Raw genomic sequence first — 22,456 nt, 5'->3', positions numbered from 1 at the left:
TCTTAGGAGCACTTCAGAATTCGGTTTGCCACCTGACAACCTTCAAACTCCACACACATTCTCCTCCTGAACAACAGCACAACTAATAACAAATAGTAGGATTATGTTGGTGCTTCTTTCTCAGACCAGAAAGTTGACTGTAATATATCAGAGACAAAACCCAAAGACCGGTGTTAACACAAGACCATGCTTCTCTGCAAAACTCAACTCAAAAGATGATCTGGGTTACTATCATTGAAAAGATTAACCCCGAAATTTTATTCTTCTGCAATTTTCTCACCACACAAACTATTTGTAACACATGTTCATCTATACCAGAAGTATGATCAACCATCATTTAGGAATGCTAGAAAAGCACATAGGAAGTAAACCCATTTTTTCATAAAACACATTTTTTCATAAAACAAAAACATGACAAATTTTTAACAGAGACTGGTTTGAACCAGAAAACTGAAAAACTGATTAGCTCATGAAGTGTTTTTAAAGCCTCAAGTGCTGCTAAATTTATTGATAATCGCAGCACATGAAGCCAGACAACTTCCATACACAGACTCACTGTTTTCTTGTATTTTGATTACTAAAATAAGATTTCTGCCATTTTGGCACAGAAAGGAAACTTGGCAATATTTAATCACTGGATTTTATGCATCAACTGATACATAATCAAAGATGATTAACCATGCTACTCAAATTTAAAGGAACAGGTTTTTAAGCAGTGTTTTTTGAGACAACCTACTCGTATTTGAAATCACGTGTTACCAAGCATGACCTGTAAGATCAGTACTATATTTACCACAGTGCAGAACAAGGCTTCATACCACCTAGAAACTAACTGATCTGCAAAACCACCTTTAGGTTAGATGCCTGTTTTAAGATCTGTGGATTTCAGCAGCCTATGTCAAGTCCAAAGCTTAATACTGGTATGTTTGTTTTTCTTTATTTATTAAAATAACTGTTATGTCACTATTAAGACTCTGAAACAGCTTTATGCCTGAACAGTAAACAACCAAGGGCAGTGAATGACAATTTACTTTAAATAATTTTTGCACCATTTGACTCTTTTCTTCCACTTCCAACACTTTAGTTGATGCTTACATATATGCAGGAAGTTAGGGATATGCAGAAAAATCATCCCACAGCTGATGGTAAAAAGCACTATGCATTCATTCATTTCTATCTCCCACTGTGTCTAATGCTTTCACAGCTTTTTGTGTTTGGAAGCTAAGGAAAAGAGCTTCCTACTTGGTCACAGAGCACGCGTATTACCTACGCATGAAGAACCTTCACATACACACAGCTCAATCTGTGAGCAGAAGAAATTATCTGGACTTAGGTATGTAGCATGGCTATTGCTCTATAACCTTTGCTATACAAGGGCAACTTCTACTTAATGTCCTTTCATGATTATTGCAAGTGAGGTGGGAAGAAATGCAGTATATGCCAAGCAGGGTAACATAATTCATTTGCTGCCTTCAGATTCTGCATGTATGCAAACAGACCAGCACGTTAATTAACACCACAAGTTAAACACTCCTTGTTTCTTTTAAATGGAGTTAAAAGCAAAGACTGCAAGAAAGCTCTGGGTTTGTAGCCAGGTTATACCTCTCCAGCATCAAATGGGGGCTTTGTTTTACTGGAAAAGTTTTTCAACTTACAGCATCAGAGAAGTAAAGGCATTTTATCCTCAAACTTACTTTTCACCATCAAAGACGTTCATTTTATCATCATTTTGATGAAGAGTGATCTCAGTATTACCACTTGATCACAGAATGGGTTACCTAACCTGAAGCTTCCCTCAGCTATGCATTGAGAAATACTTCAGAAAAGCCATACTTCTGAGCATCAGTAAAACTCCTCACTGGGCATACAAAAGTATCATGAAAAAAGTTCTGACATCAATAATTTGTTTTAAACTCCCCACTCTTATTTATTCTTAAAATGTGCTCTGTAATTCCCTCCCTTTGGAAACTTCCTGTTTCTATAACAATAAATTCTGCAAACTGGCACATACTGAAATTTCATTTTCATTCAGTCATATTCAAATATTAGAAGCAGCATACCAGAACTGTCACCACTCTTCTCAGGTTCCCACTCTGCACAACAGAGCATTACAGTAACATAAGACCTGGTCACTTGTAGCGGAACTCTCCTTTTTTGCAGATAGTTCAAAAATCATCTTTGCAGTTCTGCATCCTGCAGAAGGTTAGTATTTAGCTGTTAATTACTGCAGCTGTTTCCATCTCTACATGTTGTTTTAAACACCAGAATGTTCCAAAGCTATCTGCAGCAGCAAACTGCAAGCTGATAAGAGAACACCAGGAAAGCATGCGATTAGGTGCCAGCCACATGCCAGCCACACAGAGCTGCTGAGCTCAGCTAGGATTTGTGTCACTTGGTCTGCAGTATCACCACAGGACAGCATGCAAAGCCCTTCTCAGCAGAGCTGGAATAGAAATGGGGATTACAAACAGAACCGGTATTCTTTAAAGAGCGGTCTAAAAAGATAGAAATGTCACGCAAAAGAGAACTTAATCTTAAAACCAAAGATCATCGAGGTTATGAGTTTGGTTGTTTTTATTACAATAATCAAACTAGACAATAATCAAACTAGGCAATACTCAAACTGGATGACTGGCAGTCACAAGAGCTAGTGCGTGATCCCCTGAATTAGACATTCATGAATTAGACAGTTTTTCACCCCCAGGATGCAGAAACAAAGAATTATTCACTAACCCGTATGAACTGACACACACATTGTCACAATGACGTTGGGTAAATAATATAGGATGATACATAAATAATATAGGAGGATAAACAAATGTCAGCAAGTCAAGGAATCTTAATAGAACTTTGCTGTTAAAATATCTGAGCACATCGCTGGCATGACTTGGTGGGGGCAGTGGAGGTAGAAGTTGGGTTTTCTTCTTAGGTTATTTTAGAAAAATTCTATTTTTAGAAAAACAGTGTTTTACTATTCCTACTTAAAGAGTCAGTCTGGGGCACTTCTTACATCAGCTTTGGCTCTTAACTTGGGACCTCTCAAAATTGCTTCATAAGGGCCCTCTGCATGCTCTGAAGGAGTCAGCACGTTACTGTTCAGTTAAAAAATGTAAAATCTCCACCTTTGTGAGGCCTTGTCCTGCTTCACAAAGGCTTCCTTCTTGGGGATGAAAAACATTAGTTTTCTAGTCAGTTCAAGCACGTCTACTAAGCAAGGTATAAAGGCATGAACAGAGCTGACTTCTTCCAGAAGCAGGAAGGTTTCTCAGCCTTAAAATGCTCCTGAGGAGCTCACAAGGCTACTGACCTCCTTGCCTCCCTACAAAGTTGGCAGAAGAGACTCAGGACGAAGTCCCAAGCTTTTGCAAGTGCAGATTTTCCTCCCTCAGAAAAACAAAGAGCAGAAATTATGAGAATTAATGCACTGGATGACAACTCACTGAAAAAGGTGTACCTTTACCTTTTGGAAAAAGAGGTTTCTCCTCTAGCCCCTCTCCCAGTCCTCCAAGAGCCACTGCTTTCAGGGTAATACAATTTTGCCTAGATTTCAAACTGAGAGTGTCTGAGTAAGGTGCAAAGCCCCAGAACTAGAGCTATGAGAAACACTGGCCAAGAAAGTTGACCCTGAAACTCCCAAGATGAGGTACAGAATTTTCTGCGAGCTCTATACACCCCTCATCTCTAATCACTCCTGTAAACAAACGAAAAAACAAAAAAGTACCATTTTATACAAGATGCGGGCAGTAACAAATACATTAGTCTGGAAAAGAAAATGTCCTGTGTAGAAAAATTGTTATCCAGTATGGTTTATGTCAATTTAAAAAACCACAGCACTGAAAAAACTAGTTGTCAAAAAAAGGAACAAGAACTCAGCAGAGGTGTCTGCAATGTTTAAGAACACTGTTGTTATTTAACATACTACTTTCATTTTCTCCAAAGAAGAAAAGAGTGTACTAGTAACAATAATCAAATAGTCGTGTGACCTAAGCAAAACCTACCTATCCAATTTCTACTACAGAATGTACAGTAATATAAAGTTTATTGAAAACTATTACTTTTTCCCATGTTTGTTGTATCTGGTATTTTAGCATCTTATGAAGTAAACAATGTCTTGGTGTAAGTTATTGATACGTAAGCACAATTCAACCAAAAAGTTGCTCTTACAGATCCCCATACCCTGACTATGCAATATTTTATATGTCATAGGCATAGAAAGGTCTGCATTGGTATGCCAAAAAAATTACATGGACTTTTTTTTTTTGAAGCAAGAACAGCATGGGTTGTGAGAAAAAAAAACCAAAACAAAAAAAACCCCACAACAAAAAAACCAAACCCACAACAAAACCAAACAAAAATTATAAATATGGAACTTAGACATTAGTTTAAAAGCATGTTCTTCCTCACCCCTCTTCAAGGCTGCCTATGTCATGTCAACGGCTTGTTGTGTAATGTTGAAAACACACAGGCTTACACAGTGTCTAAAAAGCCTGTTTCCAATATGTTAAAATAATTTTAAAAAACAATTCACTACATACAGCTAGCTCTGGAGCACTTCAAGCCTGCCGATGACAGGATCACATCAGAAGCCCTGGAAGTCAGCAGCTTGTGTTATTTCAGCCCATAAAATTCCCGGAAGGGAGAAGGGGGAGGAAGGAAAAAAAGAAAAAAGAAAAAAGAACTGCAACAAACACACACACAGAAAAAAGACAGCTGCAACACGAACATAATTTAGCCTCAAGCAGATACAGTGGGAAAGCAAAGCCTGTATGAATAGCTAACTAACTTACCTGTTACACGTGTGCCTTCTGTTTCCAGCAGGAATGTCAGGATACAGCTGCTTTTTGCCCAGTGCCAGAGCAAGCTGCGGTTTTGGTTTTCAGGAGGTGCCGGCCAAACCCTCAGCGATCCAGCGAGCTGAGCGACGCGCTCCCCACGCAGCAGGCACTGCCCCACCTCCGGCACAGCCTGCTGGTGCCCGCACCAGGGAGGCAACCCAAACATGCGGGTTAGGGCCCAACAGCACTGCCAAAGCATGATGTGGAGGTGTATGTGGGAGCTCTGCCTGCTGCACCACGGCGTCTCTTCGCCAACCCATGTCCTGTTTCTTGAGATCGCTTCCGGAGGTGGCTTCACAGGGTTCCCTCACCAGACACAGCCGTCACTGAGCTGATGGCACAGAGCGGCGTAGAGCAAAAGAGGGGACAAAATGCTTGCCAGGATGGCGCAACTCTGGGACAGAGCTACTTTTAGCTTTCAAAAAGCAGTATTCATCTTCCACCTTTTGAGTTAGTAGCACTGGTGCTGAGAGAATGAACCTACTGATTCCCTTTAACACTCTCATTTTTATTACAAGTTTATGGGACATCTCCTCCCTAAATCTGGACTGATTATCCAGACCTTCTGAGTACATGAACATTATTAATCGAAAGAAACTGAGATGGCTGGACCAGTTAAGGCCGCTGAAACTTGACTGATTAGGACTACTTTTAAGCACAACAAATCCAAGTAATTTATATTAATTTAGAACTTTAAAGGTGCTTCTTCAAATATCAATCGTGACCTGCTCTTGAATTTTTAAAATTTTTTTTGGCTACAGAATCAAATTCTCAGTACTTGTAGTACAGGTATTTTGTATGGACTTTTTTCAACAGAAAGCCCCCACACCATTAACAAAAACTTCAACCTTTTTTTCATAATAACCTTTTGCCATCCTTTATTTCAAGGGAACAAGAAACAAAAGCCAGCCCTAAAAGGGAAGCAAAAAGGGGAAAACACCCGAAGATATGACACAGACTGATGAAGAAAATATCCCATTTTCAGTTAAGTACAGAAATTTTTTGGTGAAACGATCATATTATTTTGATCATTGCACAGCTTTACAAGTTGCAGCTTTTGCCCTGGTCTCCAGGTCAGAGGCTTCTTTTACAGCCCCACTCTTCAAATACAGAGATGACTGTGGGCGACAGACACCATGTCCCATAATGTTACACAAATCCCACTCTTCCACACAGGAGGCAGCTTCTGTACTCCTACAGTTTCCAATTTTCAATGTTTTGGTCTATTTTTAGCAAGCTGCTGCTACCAAGAAAAGCAGCACTGTTCTCTACACGGACACAGTTCTTGTGATTTTCACATGCAGGCCTAGGTGCTGGCAACAGCTCTAATGGCAACAGCCCTATGATATGCCACACTTGCTGCAAAACACCTATAAACTGAGGATCTGTGCACCATGACACATGTCTACTCTAAGGAGAGCATGCAAAGGAAGTTCTCAGATAGCTCATTTATATATTTTTCTGAATAATCTCAAAATTGAGAGGCAGTCTTTCCAACCTTCACAGTATGACTGGCAACAGAGGAGTAAGTTTACACATTTCTGTGGACATTCCAAATCAGTACTGTAACTTCAGACGCCTTCTATTCAAAAATGCCTGCCTTCCCAATAAAGTGTCTGTGCAAAGCTCACAAAATAAAAATTTAGTGTCAGTTAAGTAAGGTAAGTAGCAGGAAAAAAAAAAACCAACCTAGCCAACTGACAGTAGAAATCACTTTTCGTGATAATACAGATAAAAGTTGTGACAGAATTTCCAGTCTGCTGCAGAAATAGCAGGACCTTCACTTAAAGGTATTCAGTAGTTGCTTTTTTTTTCCTTGCTGTTTTCCAGACTGTTGCACAAGAAAGTAGATTGAATCCCCCTTTAAAACAATGTTAATTTGGATGCCAGCTCAAAGTAACTAACCTTAGACTTTTTAAATCATTAGGATAAAGAAGCTTCCTCTGAAAATATTCAAGATCAGTCAAGTCTGAAATAAAAACACTTCTAACTGAATTTTCACTGTTGTTGAATTCTTCTAGCACTGCTTCAATAAATTGTCCATGAAAGTAGTATGGACAAATATTCTCACTTCACTAAGCTATAGCAGCCAGGAACAACAAAAAAAAGTAAAATTACTCATTAGGAACTTATTAAGAGCGATGGAAAAAATCTGCTACATAAAAAGCAGCAAAACGTCATTTGATATCAATAGAATTACCATATAAGAACACAAAGATCTAAGCAAGATCATGAATCCAGCTGTATTCAAATCATTATTGCCTTCTATTAATAGCCATGACTGAATACTGAGCTAGAAATTGGCTTTCCTGTGGGCTACAGAACTGGCAAAAACAATTTAAAAGGCTGTAAAACAAAACACAGACAGAGCACTGGTATAGTACCTTCTGTAAAGGAAGGAGGTTCAGTTTTTCACCTTCACTGCTGCTAGCTGATAATGGTAGTGATGACCTCTTGGTTTGTGTGCCTTGGCAGTTAACGTATACATGGAAGAGGCTGCTCATAAGCAACTAGTAAATATTCCTGATGATCATAACCTTACTTGAAAACAGCTTTTTACTCCATTTATCCAACACAGTTCTACTACAAGGCATGTGCTTACTGAAAACACCCTGGTACAAAATAACAGTCAAATAGGACTTCATGTCAAAAAGGAAAGTAAGGCTTGTGATAGACAGAAGGAGGTCAGAACATATGTTTCAGTTAAAGATCTTAAAATTACTTATTTAAAATCATCTAGAAATTGGGCACATCAAAGTTGTGGATTAAATTACTGGGTGCCCTTAACACAACAAACACAAAAGCCGTACAGATATAAAAGAGACAAGAGAAGCAGCAGTTATTCCTTATACTACACAGACACATATGCAGTCAAGCAAAATTCCTGTAAGAAGACAATGATCAGAAACAGTGAGTAAATACTGGCTGCAATGCCAGGAACTTAACAGTGAAACAATAAAGAGCACAGGGATAACATTAAGACAGAAAGAATGGCAGTTCAGATAGACATTGCATCAAAAATGAAGCCAGACAGGTAAGTGCTTACTCTTAGGAGTAGTCCACACTATAGGATACCATCACAGGAAAATAAAACTACCCACATACTAGCCAGGCATTAAGCAATGGCAAGCATTCATCACACACAGGTTCCCGTATCTTAAACTCAGAAACACAGGCGGCCCATGCAGAACACAAGCCATCACTCAGAAAGCAATAATAACTGAAGGAAAAAATACTTAGGCCGTAATACAGAGGCAGCAAAAGCCCCTCTGGCTATTCAGTTCGAAGTAATTTCACCACAGGGTAAGAGTAGGTTAAAAAAAATGAACAGCTCTAGCTGAAGCAACTTAACTGCCCCACACCACCCACCTCTCCAAATCAGCTGATACACAGAGATTATACTCAAGACAGTCCCATCCTGTATAGCTCTCATGGCAACTACATACAGACAACTACATCCAGTGTAACTATCAGGAGTGAAGCCCTGACAAACTGCTATAAATAGGAAGAAAAGCAACAAAAGTGTTGGGCTGTCTTGAGTGATAAATAAAAGCACTGAAAGGCACAACAAGATTTACACCTTTGTGTCCTCCTTTGTTGAGCAGAAAGGAAAACTAATTACGTAGCACAGGGATATCTTTAGAAGTATTATTTTACAAAAGTACTGATTAAGGTAATAAAAAATCCCATTCAAAAGAGAAACTATTCCTGCTGATAGGATCTTTCAAATGATGGACTAGATGCGGGATGCAGTGGCAGATTCAATTGACTCCATACTGTACTTTGGTTCAGGCTGACTAAGAAGCAACTGGTCTCATGTCCTGGGGGTGAACTGGTAAGCTGGAAAGCCCCTGGCTCACATTCAAGGGAGTGAAGGTGTCTTGTAAAATATTTCTGAAGGTGGTTTCAAAATCCAAAAGTGCCAGATAACCAAAGTACAGAACAAGATATGAGAGCTAAAATGAAGACATCTGTCTTGTCTGTGCTGCAGACTCACTACTTCACTCTATAAATACTGCCATCAGGATGGACCCAAGGTGAACTCTCCCTGAACTACAGCTGGACTGCAAACCAGGTGACTCTCCCCTTGAGCCTTTCAAGGTTTGAGATTCCTTACCTAAGACTAAGAGATCCTTCCTTGCCCAAGGTGGAGAGATTCCTTACCTGTGACAGGTTCTCGATAAGTGACTGATAGCATGCTGAATCAATGCTGTGAAACATTACTAATACATATAGTTACTCAATATTATTACAAACATTGTACAGGTAATTCCACTAGACGTAAACCATTGTTCAAATCTGAGAACTAAGATTGGACCCAGCTGAAATTAGGCTCCAAAATAATTTTACAAAACAAGGGGGTCCACTCTGAACCTTGTGACTCGCCAGGAGGCCCTTCTTTACTTTTTTGCATCTCTGGTCTCTGTGTGAATCACTCTAACTCAATTCTAACTCAATCTTCCTGTGTATGTTTCTTCCATGCAGCAATTAATGAGGTGAACCTTGCCATCAAACTTACTTAACACTGTCAAACCATTGTTAACCTTTGTTAAACTCCATCAAACTTCTTGAACTGCCAAATTACTATTTTACTTCAAAACATGTTGCTGCTTCTCTTGAGTGAGGTGCATTCCACTCATCCATGACAAATATGCACCTAACAGTGATTACCAATTACAGCCATCAGTTCACATCTGGCCACCATCAGAAAGTGCATTTTCAACATCCTATTTCTGTACTATGCAAGACCTGAGCACTCTTAATGTGATACCTGCTTCTCTTCAGGAACTATCAGCTGCACTCAGCAAGATGCAAGTGATCTTTACAACGCCGGTTACGCTAACTTCCTAAAGGACTGAACTACTGCAGGAACTATGAAAGCAAAGACAGTTATCAGTGCTTCGATCTCATCAGCTCCCACTGAGTAAACAGAATCCAAAAATATAAATAGTACATAAGGGTGAAAAAAGGACCATAGCCCCTGAAGTCAAATGAATTTTACCACTGATAGCAATGGGATCGGGATTTTTTAAAATAACTGGGACACTTACAAAGAACATGTGAAACGGGATAATGTTATCAAGTCCATTTCCTCAAGAAGTCAATGCTGGTATAGCCATATGCTTCAGTTAATACTTATGTTATAGTAATGAATAGCTTCATTTGCTAGCGTGGTTACTCTGTATAAATAACGTGTGCCTTACTAACCACTATTCCTATAACACTATTGAAGAACTCGAAGACTGATAAAAGGGGAGAACCTTGCCTCAGAGGGTGCCAGCAGCCAGTTAAAAGACACCAAGTCAGCAGAACAAGACTGAAGCTAAGGGAAAGGTAAAGGCAGCAGGGGGAGCTCGTGACCACCAATTAAAGAGTTTCCCACACCACCCCACCCCTATCTGCAAGCAGCCTGTGTGCTAATCTACATGGCAAGTGAGGCTAATTTGAATGTAACTAACCAATAAGTGTGAATTTAGGCGAGTGTTGCTAATCATGTACAAGATAAACACACTGCAATTCTTCTGCGTGGCTTGTTAGCTTTGTGTATTTGCCACCTAGCACCCACCTCTGCACAGACATGCATGAAACAAGTATCTCAAGCTCTGTGTGTAAAATTGGCTTATTGCATGCCAGGTATTGGACCCTGCTTGTGGGACAACACTGGCATTCTGCTGACTTGTGTTCCTCTTTCATTTCAATTCACTACAATTTCTAGCAAGACATGAAGAGCATCACTATAGTTGACCAGCTCGCAGGTATGTGATTAGACAAGGCCAGCTTGTTAGTTAACTGGATATTTATTTCGACAAAACATGAATATCCATAGTGAAGAACAGGACAGAATTTGAAAAACAGAGGATGTTACAGACATCTGGTGGAACACAGCCTTGGGAGGAGGGATAGACAGCGTAAATATATCAAGCTGGGACACAACAAGATAAGCTCAAGGAGAACCAAATGGTTAGTAAGACTAAACAGAAAATTGCTGGAACTATGTGTGAGCTATCCTAAATATCACACTAAAAGATTGACCCTCGAGCAAAGAGAGACTCCTGCTAACAAAGCCCCCTCCCCACAGCCCATGTTCTGTGGAAAGAAAGGATGCTGCACCTTTCAGTGGAGATGAGGCTTGCAAGAACCAAGGAGAGTTAAGGGTGACCAAGTGTCACTGTGAGCAGTTGTTCAAAGCGCACAAAGTGTTTTACCGTGTGGGGAGAGGTGTGCTAGCTGCGTGGGTTCAGCGCCCAGCACCCATCTCTGCACAGACACACGATAACCCAGATCGTGACTCGCTGTGTGAATTGGCACTGTGCACAGGGTAAGAAGCTCCAGAGACCATTTCCTTAAGGATTCAGTACCTTAACAGCAGAAGGTCCTCCTCCACTTGTCTGTGTTTTGGGGGCTTGGCTGAGATTAGCACTTGCTGGTTTCTTCTACAAAATAAAAGAATGACATAATAAATATTAGAAATGTTGAAGAAAAAGGAACGCCAAGTAAAACTGAAACACCACCCCCGCCCCCCCCAAAAAGGTACACTAAAACAATGCCCATTAGAACATTTTATGCAAGGCAAGTCATACAAAACCATATTCTCCTAACTAACTTTAATTCATGCAGACTCACTTCAGACAGTTTTGCCCAGCCCAGCCTGAGTTCTCTTGTATTGTTTTATGGACGATATATAAATCTATGCTATTTCCTGTGGCAGAGTGACTCTTTTAGTTAACAATTAAAGCAACAGTAACCATATATATGTTTATATACTTTAATATATACTTTATATGAAAAAGTATCAATGATGATATTATACTTTAATGAAAAAGTATGAATGAAAGTAAGATGGGTAAACTACTGCTGTACAGACCTAACCTGCGTGACAAACATTAACAACTCAGGCAGGGAAATAAAGATACAAAGCAAAGGGCAAATTGATGGCTCTTCTAGTTAATAAATTTTCTTGCAACTGAAACAAAACTATGACATCCTCATTGAACCCCAAGTCTTCAACCAATGCAATGTTTCCACCAACTGTTAAGTACCACTAAGTGCTGCTGCAAAAACTGATTGCTGAAATTGCATCTTAATGAAGATGGAGAAAATAAGCCATTAGTAATGAACACAGCAAAAAACACCAGTTTTTGGAGGCAGCAGATGGTTAAGACCTATTCATTTTCTCTGATAAGTGGAAACTCAAGGTTAACAGCACAACTAAAACATCCACACTTTAATTACTCTCTACAAGCAGGGAAGTCTGCAGAATGACCAGAAATTCAATCATCAAACTTGCATGCAAACTCAGAAGCACCAGTTTTCAATTGATGGGGTACTAGGTACTGTAACAGACTGGGAGACTTAAGACACCTCTGTCATAAAGGTAATTCCATCTCCTCTTTCTTATTTAGCTCCAAGATCAGGAGAGTATCTCGAATAAACAAAGCTGCAGGTTCAACTTTCAGCCTCCCGTCAGAGCTTGGGGCAGTGGGCCACCCTCTGCGGCCATTTACATGTGATTAACATCACAAAAATGTGGCCCACCGGTACAAACTGACACTAAATCGGGTATTTACATCTAGAATTTCACACTCGGTATTGGCCACACGGGAAACAATGACATCCAAGAAGGATGTCACAGTATGTTGCAAACCCGAAGTGTAACAGTGATTTTTCCTGTTAAAGGGATATTGGGAGTGTGGCCACCTCCAGCAGGCACTCCAGCCCAGGACCCTCCTGCATGGCTGTACAGACCTGTCGCGCTGCTGCAGCCCAGCTCAGCACCCAGGGACCCGGGGTCTCTGCCCAGGCTGAGGGATGTGGTTACAAGTTCAACCAGCAGCAAAGCCTAGCATGTATACCAGAGACACACAGACAGAGAGGACACCAACACACCTGGCTATGCTGCTGCCAGCAGCACCTGCACACAGGACACACACCACACAGTAGCACCCACAGCAGTGTCTCCATCTCTGGGGGGCTCACAGAGGCAGGAGGTCACTGGTGCAAGCACATGCTCGGCACTCGCTGGGGTCACAAGCATGGGCACAGCTGTGGGTCCACTAAGCAGCAGTAAGGTCCCTCTGTCCCCCTTGCCAGCACCACTGTCCAGCCCGAACCTCTGACCAGTCGGTCCCCTGCTCACTGGTTGATCCAGCTCAGTGCTCAGTGCAAACACGCAGCATTCACGCCTTTGCCCCACCCGCACCCCACACTTGTGGGTCACCCCACAACCCACATGAATTGGAATAATCAAAAGCATGTACAGGTATGTGTGAAGGAATAAAAGCTGTGGCATACAGATGCTTATAATCTACTCTTCATTATTAACAGTGGCTTCCAAACAAAAAGCTAAAACACTGTTTCAGAGTGGAATATTAATTCCCTCATGTTTAATAAAGGAGAGGCAAAATATATATGCCTTTGATATGCATTAAGACTGGTGTCTAGAAATATGGATTAATATTTTGGACTATAGCATTCAAGCATTTTTTATAATACTGCAATGAGAATGTATATGGTACACCTCTTTTAAGGAAAAAAAAAATCACATGTAGAAAGAACATGCCATCTCTGACCTGGAAATGATTTTGACAACTGTTAAACAGCATTTCAGCCTCCAGCTTTCAATCTTTCATTCAAGAACTGCTTGAGCAGCAATCACACTATATTTCTTCCTACCATGCAAAGAGCATCAGGCACAACAGCTCCCAACTTGTACCAAATTTAACTGAAATAACATTATTTTTGTCTTGATTAAACCCCAGCCGGCAACTAAGCACCATGCAGCCGACCACTAACTCCCCCTGAAGCCCCAGAGGGATCAGGAGAAGAACTGGGAAGAAGGTAAAACCTGGGGGCTGAAATAAGAAAAATTTAATAATTGAAATAAAGTATAATAATAACAATAATAATAATAGTAACAACTGTAATGAAAATGAGAGACAAGGAAAGAGGAATAAAACCCAAGGAAAAAGAACAAGTGATGAAGAATACAACTGCTTACCACCCACTGTCTAATGCCGAGCCTGTCTTCAAGCAGCAATCTGCAGACCCCAGCCAGCTTGCTCCACTTTATATACCAAGCACAATGTCCTGTGGCATGGAATATTCCCTGGGATAGTTTGAATCAGCTGTCCTGGCCCTGTTCCCTCCCTCCTTGTGCACCGAGTCCTTGGCAGGGCACCGAAAACTTGAAAAGTCCTTGGTTCAGTGTAAGCACTACTTATCAAGGACTAAAACATCTGTGTGTTTTTAATGTTATTCTCAGCCTAAATTCAAAACACAGCAATGTACCAGCTACTGAGAAGAAAACTAACTCTACCCCAGACAAAACCAGGATACTTTTAAACTATGTTCTCCTTCTTAGCCAAAGAAGAAACAAAACAGAGGTCAGACAAACAAGCAGTGCTGTTACTCCTCAGAAACCCTCTGTTCCTCCATCAAGGGCAGGATCAGGGCCACACTCCCCTGTGGCCAGCCAGTGCTATGGCGTGGAAGCAGGGGACACCCTGCTAGCCCTCTGGCACTGGTGCAGGGGAGAAAAAAAACCAAATAAACCAAGTGGTTTCAAAAGTAGCAAGAAACCTCACAAATGCTCCAGTAAAAGTTGCTGATGCGTTTCCACAATTCAGAGCAGCAGTGGACACCCGAACAGATTTTTACTAGTCATCATGTCTTTGCTCAGCATTATGCCCCTGGACTCTTGAGTAACTCTACTGCTTTTTCTGGATAAGGCATCCTGCACGACAAGCATCAGTACTTACTCATTTTGAGTTCTCTCTGATGTTGTGGCTAATTAGCATCTCCTACTCAAACCTGTGTCAGACCTTTCCTGCCTTTACTTTCTGTCCTGGTTTTGGCTGGCATAGAGTTAATTTTCTTCTCAGTAGCTGGTACAATGCTGTGTTTTGGATTTAGGCTAAGAATAAACTGAAAACACACGGATGTTCTCACTCTTGGTAAGTAATGCTTACTCTAAATCAAGAACTTTTCAAGTTCCCTGTGCTGTGCCAGCAAGGTGGTGCAAAAGAAACCGGGAGTAGGCCAAGACAACTGACCCCAACTAGCCAAAGGAATAATCCATACCATGGGACACCATGCTCAGTATACAAACAGGAGTGGGGTTATCTGGGGACTGCTGTTGCTGCTGAGGGACTGGCTGGGCATCAGTCAGCACGTGGAGAGCAGTGGTATTGTGCATCACTTGCTGAGTTTTTTCCCTTGGGTTTTATTCCTCTTTCTTTCTCTTTCTTTTTCATTAGTACTGTTGTTATTATTATTATTATTATTATAATATTTTATTTCAGTTATTAAATTGTTCTTATCTCAACCCACAAGTTTCACCTTCTTCCTGATGCCCCTCCCCATCCTGCTTTGCTGGGGTGAATGAGCAGGCAGCTGCGTGGTACTTGGTGGTCAGCTGGGGTTAAAACATTACACTTTTCAAAGCTTTACTCTTCTTCTCTCAGCCCTTCAGGACTATATACCAAAGAATCTGAGAGATAGAGTCACTTATTGTTCTTTCTAGTTATATAATGAGCACATGGTATTTCACAGTTTTCCCCTCAATATGAATATGAACTCTTCAAAGACCTTCATACTTCTTTGCAATTTTTATAATGCATTACCAAACCTTTTATAGCAGGGAGGTGAACAAAATCAGTATTCTAGACAAGTATTGTCCACCAGCTATCTACAGGTAAGATTATAAAATTCTGCTTCAAGAATTGAATATTACAGGAATAATTTCTGACTTTCAAACAAAAGAAGATCATTGCAGACTCTTGTGAAAGTTGTACAAAGATTTCCAGTTGCTACCTCAGCTGCTTAAAAAATTGAGACTGTTTTGGAGGTAGATGTGAACCACAGTGGAGCTAATGTTGTTCAATGGGCCTAAGGAAAAGTGTTTTGATCTACTTCCACTTTTAACCATTATAAAGTCAATGGAACAAGTCTAATATACAAAGACATTCACATGAAGAAACACACACGCAGTATTCTAAGGACTCAAAAAGCAAAAGCATCAGGTCAAAAAACTTGGTAACACCCTTCTGTTGTTAGTGAGAAACATATCTCAGTGAGAGCTCAGAAACAGTAACTTCATAACCCACACTACAGGATTCGATTTCCACCCTTCCCACAAAGAAGTCAGCAATTCTATATTAAGAGCAACATGCAGTCAAAGAATCTGGCATTACACTAAGAATGTGTAAGTGAACAATGCTATTTAAGAAAAAACTAAACTGCCTAGAGAGGAAAGGAGGAACACATTCCCAGACTAGACAAGCCTGCCTTTGTGTTGGACAGAAAAGAAAGGTAATTACTTTAGTCATCCACTTCAGAGGACGGTTATAAAAGCCTTCACTGGCCTTGATCTGCAGTGCAGTTAAACACACCACAGCCCAGACAAAGTTATTTTCCACATAGCTTCTGCTATGAAGAAAGTATCAGGCACACCTGTTTCTGGCTTCCCTATATCAATGATCGACATGTGAAGCCAACAAGTAGACAACTAGTAACAGACGTTCTGTGGAGAAGCACTGCTCCTGCTTGCAACAGCAGAGACTCTTGGGGAAATAACGATAAGTACCAGCACTTGCATCCTGGCCTGGCTGACCCCCTTCTTTGCGATGCCAACCTGACTCACTGTAGTACACAAGGACCTACCTCTGAGCGGCTAACAGGGCTGGCAGCTGCTGGCAGAGAGGCGACCCTGCCAAGTACTGTTCCTAACACTGCCTGCAACCTGTATGGCTTCTGATTGTTAACAACAGCTGCTATGCTCAGACGAAAAAGTTGCCTGTGTACACTCAACGTTATAATTCAGCAAGTACTCTTGAACTGTAAATATCACTTCCTGAGGAGGCAGTATCTTGAAAAAATAAGTATTTTTTCTAAAATACAGCACTGACCACGTATTTGCAAGTGTGTCAGGAGATGGCTCAGATGTGCAACATCTATGTACGAATTTGGATTTGTATCGTTGGAGGAAAAACCAGTGTGCAGACACAGTGGAAAGCATCACAGTACAGTCACTACATCCATACTTCTGGACAACCGAAAAAGCAGGATGATCAGATGTGTCTCACCTGCACTGCAGAGTAGACACAGCCATTGAGGTCACTTCCACTGATAATAACAAGAAATAGTTGTGAAAGGAAGAAAGGAGCAAAGAAATATTCTCAGGAGGCTGCTCAGCAACACAAGACAAAACTATACATTCATGGAATGAATAACGAGTGACTACAGCCACCAGTTAATTATCTGAAAACTACCACTTTGCTATCAAAAGACAAAAATCTGTATAGGAGGAAATTCATTACCAACTTTTCTTCTTAACGTGTTCAAACATTTGATTTTACCTCTGTTGCTTCTGCTTTTTTCTCTTCCAATTTGGAAGAAGTTTCACTTGTCTTCTTGTCACCATGCTGTAAGTAGAGAAAACAGATGTTCAGTTATTAAGATCTTAAATTATACCTTCTATGTAGAGAAAAACCCAAACATCTTAGTGCATGTATGGTTCCTTTCCCCTACCACAACACAACAAAGGGGAACATGGTAAGTTTTCCTTCTCACCAATGGGCAGGACTTCTAAACAACCTGCTGGATAACTTTAAGTGAAATCAAGGAAAATCATGACTTCTAGGGAAGTACCTGTAATGTGATTGTTCTTGCAGAAAGTCCTGAAAGATATTAAGCTATCACTCATCCCTTAGCAGCACACAGCACTACAATACTTGCTTCAGAAACACTGTCAGTTCCACAAGCTTCAGCAGAAACCAAGCAGCTCTCAGAGAGACCAACATGACATGTGCAATCATGAAGATCCACTCCAACACCTGAATCTTCTTCAGACACATTAAAATGCTCATTATGCCCAGCCCTCCTTACATGGAAGGAAGCTGTTACTATGATTTCTAGAATTCTGCTGCTGATACACAACAAATGAATTCTATAACGATTCAGGCAGTGGTACACATTAGGAAATACAGTTCTTCCAGGTTCCCCAAACTTCCTGCATCTTTTATCCCCTCCAAGACTTGAAACCTCTTCCTCTCATCTAAATTGCTGACATGCAATCCAGTTTGCTAACAACATGCCACAACGCACAGAAAGTTTGTTCAGTGTGCACACTGCCATCCAGTGCCCATTTTACTCCCTGCATCTCTGAAAAGCGGTAAATATGGCCCCTCAAAAAATCTTTTTCCAAAGTATATTGTTTGACCACTAGGATAGAAAAGTAAAAAGCAAGAAATTTTACCATGAATGTAAAAGACAAGACAATACAGCTATTATCTAGTATCTCAGGTAGTATAACTTCTCACGGCAGCTGAGACATGTAGGAATGAGGATTCATGTCTGGTTTGTTTTGTTAAGTAAAGGCAGGAGATGATTTGAAACCCATTTATTCCTATCTGTTCTGAGGATCGAGCTGCAGGAGGTAAAGTTTGCTAACCCACTAAAGTAATGAGTTCCTATGGATTTTTTCTTTACATGGCTGCAGGGAAAAGTAATGACGCATGTATCACTGCACTATCTTCAACAGGAATGTGTTCAAGGACTTCGGCAGACAGGTTGGGAAAATACTACAGCTGAATGAACAAATAAAACCAAAAAAACCAGTGTCTCTCTAATCTGTTTCCATTATGATGGTACATGACAAAAATTTCAAAAACTGTTTTAGACAACCTCTTAATAATTCAAGTTTTATAATTAGTTTGGGCATGACTAAGACACTTAACAAGTTTTAAAATCGAAAATGCTATTCTCATATTCCAATTGTGCCTCTTCAGAGGAAAAACAAGCCCCGTAGGCTGTCGTTTCTGGTAAGAGATGAATTGATTCACTGCCTCATAATAGCACTTTCAGTATAGGCACAATTACCCAGTTATCTGCGCTTTTTACTGCTACAATAAAAGCAAACCACACACATACCAGTATGAGCAATGTCAGTGAGCATGCTCTTGCTGACGAAACCGTAACTCCAGAGCCAGCGTTGATATAAGGCGCAGGAGCTACAGCTCCTGCCCAGCAAAACTCTGTTGTATAGACTAGGCTTTCTTTCTATATGGATACCCTCAGCATCACAACACACCTAAAAGCCAAGTGATACTCTGAATCCAGCTAACTCAGCTAATAAAGCAAACAAGCCTTTCTGTACATTGCAGGTATTGTATTGGTTTTGTTTATTTTCCTCTTCAAATTTGGACACAGCTTTAAAAGCTGCAACACCAATTAAAGCCCAGGTGTTTAGGGTTTTTTTTCTTTCATTAAATCACGTCACAGAATGCAGGAGCCTTACTTAGTTCCTACTGAGTGTGCCAGGCTTTTACCAGGGCCAAATCCAGCATTACCTTTTCTCCCTAAGTCCACTTCCTCATATCCACACCAAGGAAACCTGTACCAGACAGGACCACAGCATCAACAGGGCTTCCAGTCCCACAACTATGAAGAGGGAGTTACACTGTATCCCAACAGAGGGACACAGCTCAGAGTGTCCTCTCTTGGGTGTTGAGGCTTCAGCATTCACCTGCTCCTGTTTTCCCATCCCCTAACCACACAGCTGTCAGGTGCAGTGGTCTGTGCTGTTTGCAGAGGGCAGGACAAGGGCGCTGGCAGGATTCCCTCAAGCAGAATATCAACTCCACATCCCTGAGGGACCCCATGGTGGCTTCACTGGCCAGAAAGGACAAGAAATGGACCAGGACAAGGACCACAACTTTGCCACCCCCAAACTGAAGTCAGAGAGATATTAAATGCATGCCATCTTCCCTTCAGAAGGTTATGTCAAACAGCACCTACAATAATGAGATTTTGACTTAGAGGCCAAATCCTGTTTATTTTAGCCATAGGAATAAAGCATGTATGGCCCAACCAAAGTAATTTTTTATCCACTAAGTGGGGAGTGTGTACACATTAAGCGCTGATACTCTCCGACCTCAGATAATAAAACAGCCTATGAAAGTATTACCTCTCTTGAAAGTGCCATCCTGAGGAGGTAACCTTGGAAAGCACAACTTCCTAACACACCTTCTCAGAAGACCATGGTGTTTCCTGAAATGGCCAATGCTTAAGATATGAGAAGGGATGCTGCTTCAAAAATGCCCTTCAGCAGCTCGCTTCTGGTCTGCACTTCCGAGCTCTGCACCTTCTAGTAAAAAAAAATAAAGAAGAATAATAATAAAAAAATCAACCTCAGTAAAAGACTAAGCTCATGTTTTCTGGGACACCATACATGCATTGCTCCTTTACACTCCAAAGTAGATAATGACAGAGTTGACTTCTCCTTTGGGCACTCTTTCTGCTCATCTTTCCTTACAATGCCAAAGAAATACATATATAACCAGGACAGTAGACAGGGGCAGCTCCAGCTCTGTCACACAAACAGTGGGCATACAGCTGAAGCTATTTCTAGTTTAATTAATGAGCTAACAACAATTTCTTATAGTTGCTAAGTTGGCCCAAAATATCTTCCACTTCCACTAACTAAAAGCAAAACACAGAAACCCACCCATAATCACACATTTACCAAATACACAAAGAATTATCATGAACAAGAAAGTTTATCCTGAGATCTTCATCCTGTTCTACAGTGCACAAGAACATCACGACACTCTTCCTTTATGGACACACATTTATCTTCTGATGCAGAGCATACATGAACTAGAAAGTAATAGGCCTAGGTGAAAAGCACAGAGCAAAATACTAAGAACTGAACACACAAGTGCATCTTCAGCCTGCACTTGCAAAAATCAGACGTCAACTAAAGATCTTGCTTCAAGAAATTCTTTCTAAGTCCCAGAGGCCCCATCAGCATTAACAAGCCTTTGGTTCACAGCCATTGCGCAGCATCTCTGAGGACTGCAGCAATGACACAATCAGTAACTGGGTGAGAAGAGACACTTCCTTGCAGGATTCTCATCTGAAGAAACTAACTTTGCATTACAGGTATTAAAGGGGAAGTTATTGTTCTATGCAGATAGGAATCTGACCTTTGTTTTTGAGTAGAAATTGAGAAAACTGAGATCTTTGATGGTACTTGGAAAACCGCCAGACCTGAAGAGATGTCAGGGGAACTTCAACCAAGCAGTGTAAGGAGTGGAAAGGTGAAACCTGGATTTCTTCTTACAGCCATCCCACTCTGCTCTAAATACACCAGCCAGTAAAAACCTCATTAGAGCAACCAGTGAACCTCTTTTGTGTCCGTTCCTGTCTCCTACCTTTTCTGCTTTGCTTACTCATCCTTTAGACTGTAAGGTCTTCTAGGCAGAAACTGGAAGAACCCCAGTCTCACATGGAGGCCTGCTGGTGCCAGCAACTGTAATGAAGTGTTTACAACGGAGCACATGGAGGAGCGGTTTCCTTACCTGACCACACCAGCAGTCACATTGTTTTAATGTCTTTTATTCCCATGGCTTCAGTGACCCTGGACTGCTGAGGCCTTTAACATCTGTGTCATCACTTAATGCAGCAACTCCCAAACTTTCCTCGTGACTCTGGGTCACCACACTGTATGACTGATTTGACCTCACACTAATGAATGATTGGAAACATTACTGAATGCTGATCCAAGCTACTTAGAGCAATTTAAAAATACAATTACAAACTCAACAGATCTAATCTACCGGGCATTTAGGAAACACATTAAAGTGGTGTCTTCTCTGAAAGCTACCTTACTGAACGCATACTTCCTATAAAACTTAACAGAACACAAACTTCTTTTCACCACTCCATAGAGAGGCCAACTCCTTCCTTATATGACTAATAAATTACGAAGAAGACTTCTTAAAGTAATTGCAGGTTCGTCACAGTAATAAGGAGTGACCTAACTCCAGCCAAACCACATGGAGCCATCAGAGAGCTGTGGTTTGCTCGGGGAGTCTCTAGCAAGTGACGACTATTCCTGGCAGCTCCACCACCCACCTGAAGTTAAGAACATGTTTCCAAAAAAAGGGCAGGCTGTGGAGAGTTTTTTGCAAAGCTGAAAAAAATCCCATGTAAATCCTGTTTTATGTCACAAACCACTGTATTTTGAACAAGCAATACAGTTTCATCAGCATTGGGCTGAAAATGATGAAAACAGCCAATAGCATGACAAAGCCTGGCGTTCAGCATCTCTTGTAAAAGACTGCGGAGGGATTATGAAAGCACATCCCGGGAACACCACGTTCCCATCTGACCTGAAACGCTACTACACCAGCGTTTAAAAAAAGCACCGATTTGCCTCCTGTCACCACAAACTCCTTTCCTTACCCCTCCACTGGCCCTCACGCCACAGAGGGGACGGGGCCTTCAGGCCGTCCCGCCCGCGGGACCCTCCCCAGCCGCGCCGGCTCCGGGCCGTTCCCCCAGTCGCCCACCACCCCGCGAGGGTGTCCCCGGCCCGGTCCCGCCCCGCCCCAGCCCCAGCCCCGTATTTACCATGGCGTACCACCACCGCGCGAAGGCCATGGCGCTGCGCGCTGCTCCTCACCGCCCGGCACGGCGCGGCAGGGCACGGGCCTCGCTCCGGCAGCCGCCTCCACCCCCGGGCGGCACCCGCCCCGGCAGCGGCCTCCTACCGCCGGGCCCCACGGCAGGGCGGCGCCCGCGGCCCCGCCGAGGCCGTGGGGCAGTCGGGGCTGCGC

The 22,456-nt window shown here is 41.6% G+C and overlaps 1 protein-coding gene across 8 annotated transcripts in view; it reads right to left on the bottom strand.

Annotated features, from left to right (window-relative positions):
• CAST (calpastatin) overlaps window positions 1-22,456 on the bottom strand; it is a 60,983-nt gene that overhangs the window by 38,242 nt on the left and 285 nt on the right. For 4 of the 8 annotated variants that reach the window (XM_056324487.1, XM_056324486.1, XM_056324490.1 and 1 more), the window contains exons 2-3: window positions 17,192-17,257; window positions 11,195-11,269 (exon numbers count right to left, since the gene is read on the bottom strand). In XM_056324487.1, the coding sequence (XP_056180462.1) occupies window positions 11,195-11,269; window positions 17,192-17,257 (141 nt within the window). Of the gene's footprint in view, window positions 1-4,787; window positions 5,089-11,194; window positions 11,270-17,191; window positions 17,258-19,800; window positions 19,981-22,250; window positions 22,408-22,456 lie in introns of those variants that run through there. The other 4 variants (XM_056324493.1, XM_056324494.1, XM_056324489.1 and 1 more) reach the window with 3 other exon arrangements.

Source organism: Falco biarmicus, chromosome Z, assembly GCF_023638135.1.
Source record: "Falco biarmicus isolate bFalBia1 chromosome Z, bFalBia1.pri, whole genome shotgun sequence".
NCBI classification, from domain to species: Eukaryota; Metazoa; Chordata; class Aves; order Falconiformes; family Falconidae; genus Falco; species Falco biarmicus.
Note: the sequence above shows the minus strand (reverse complement) of the source record. Positions and strands in the feature narration are given on the sequence as shown.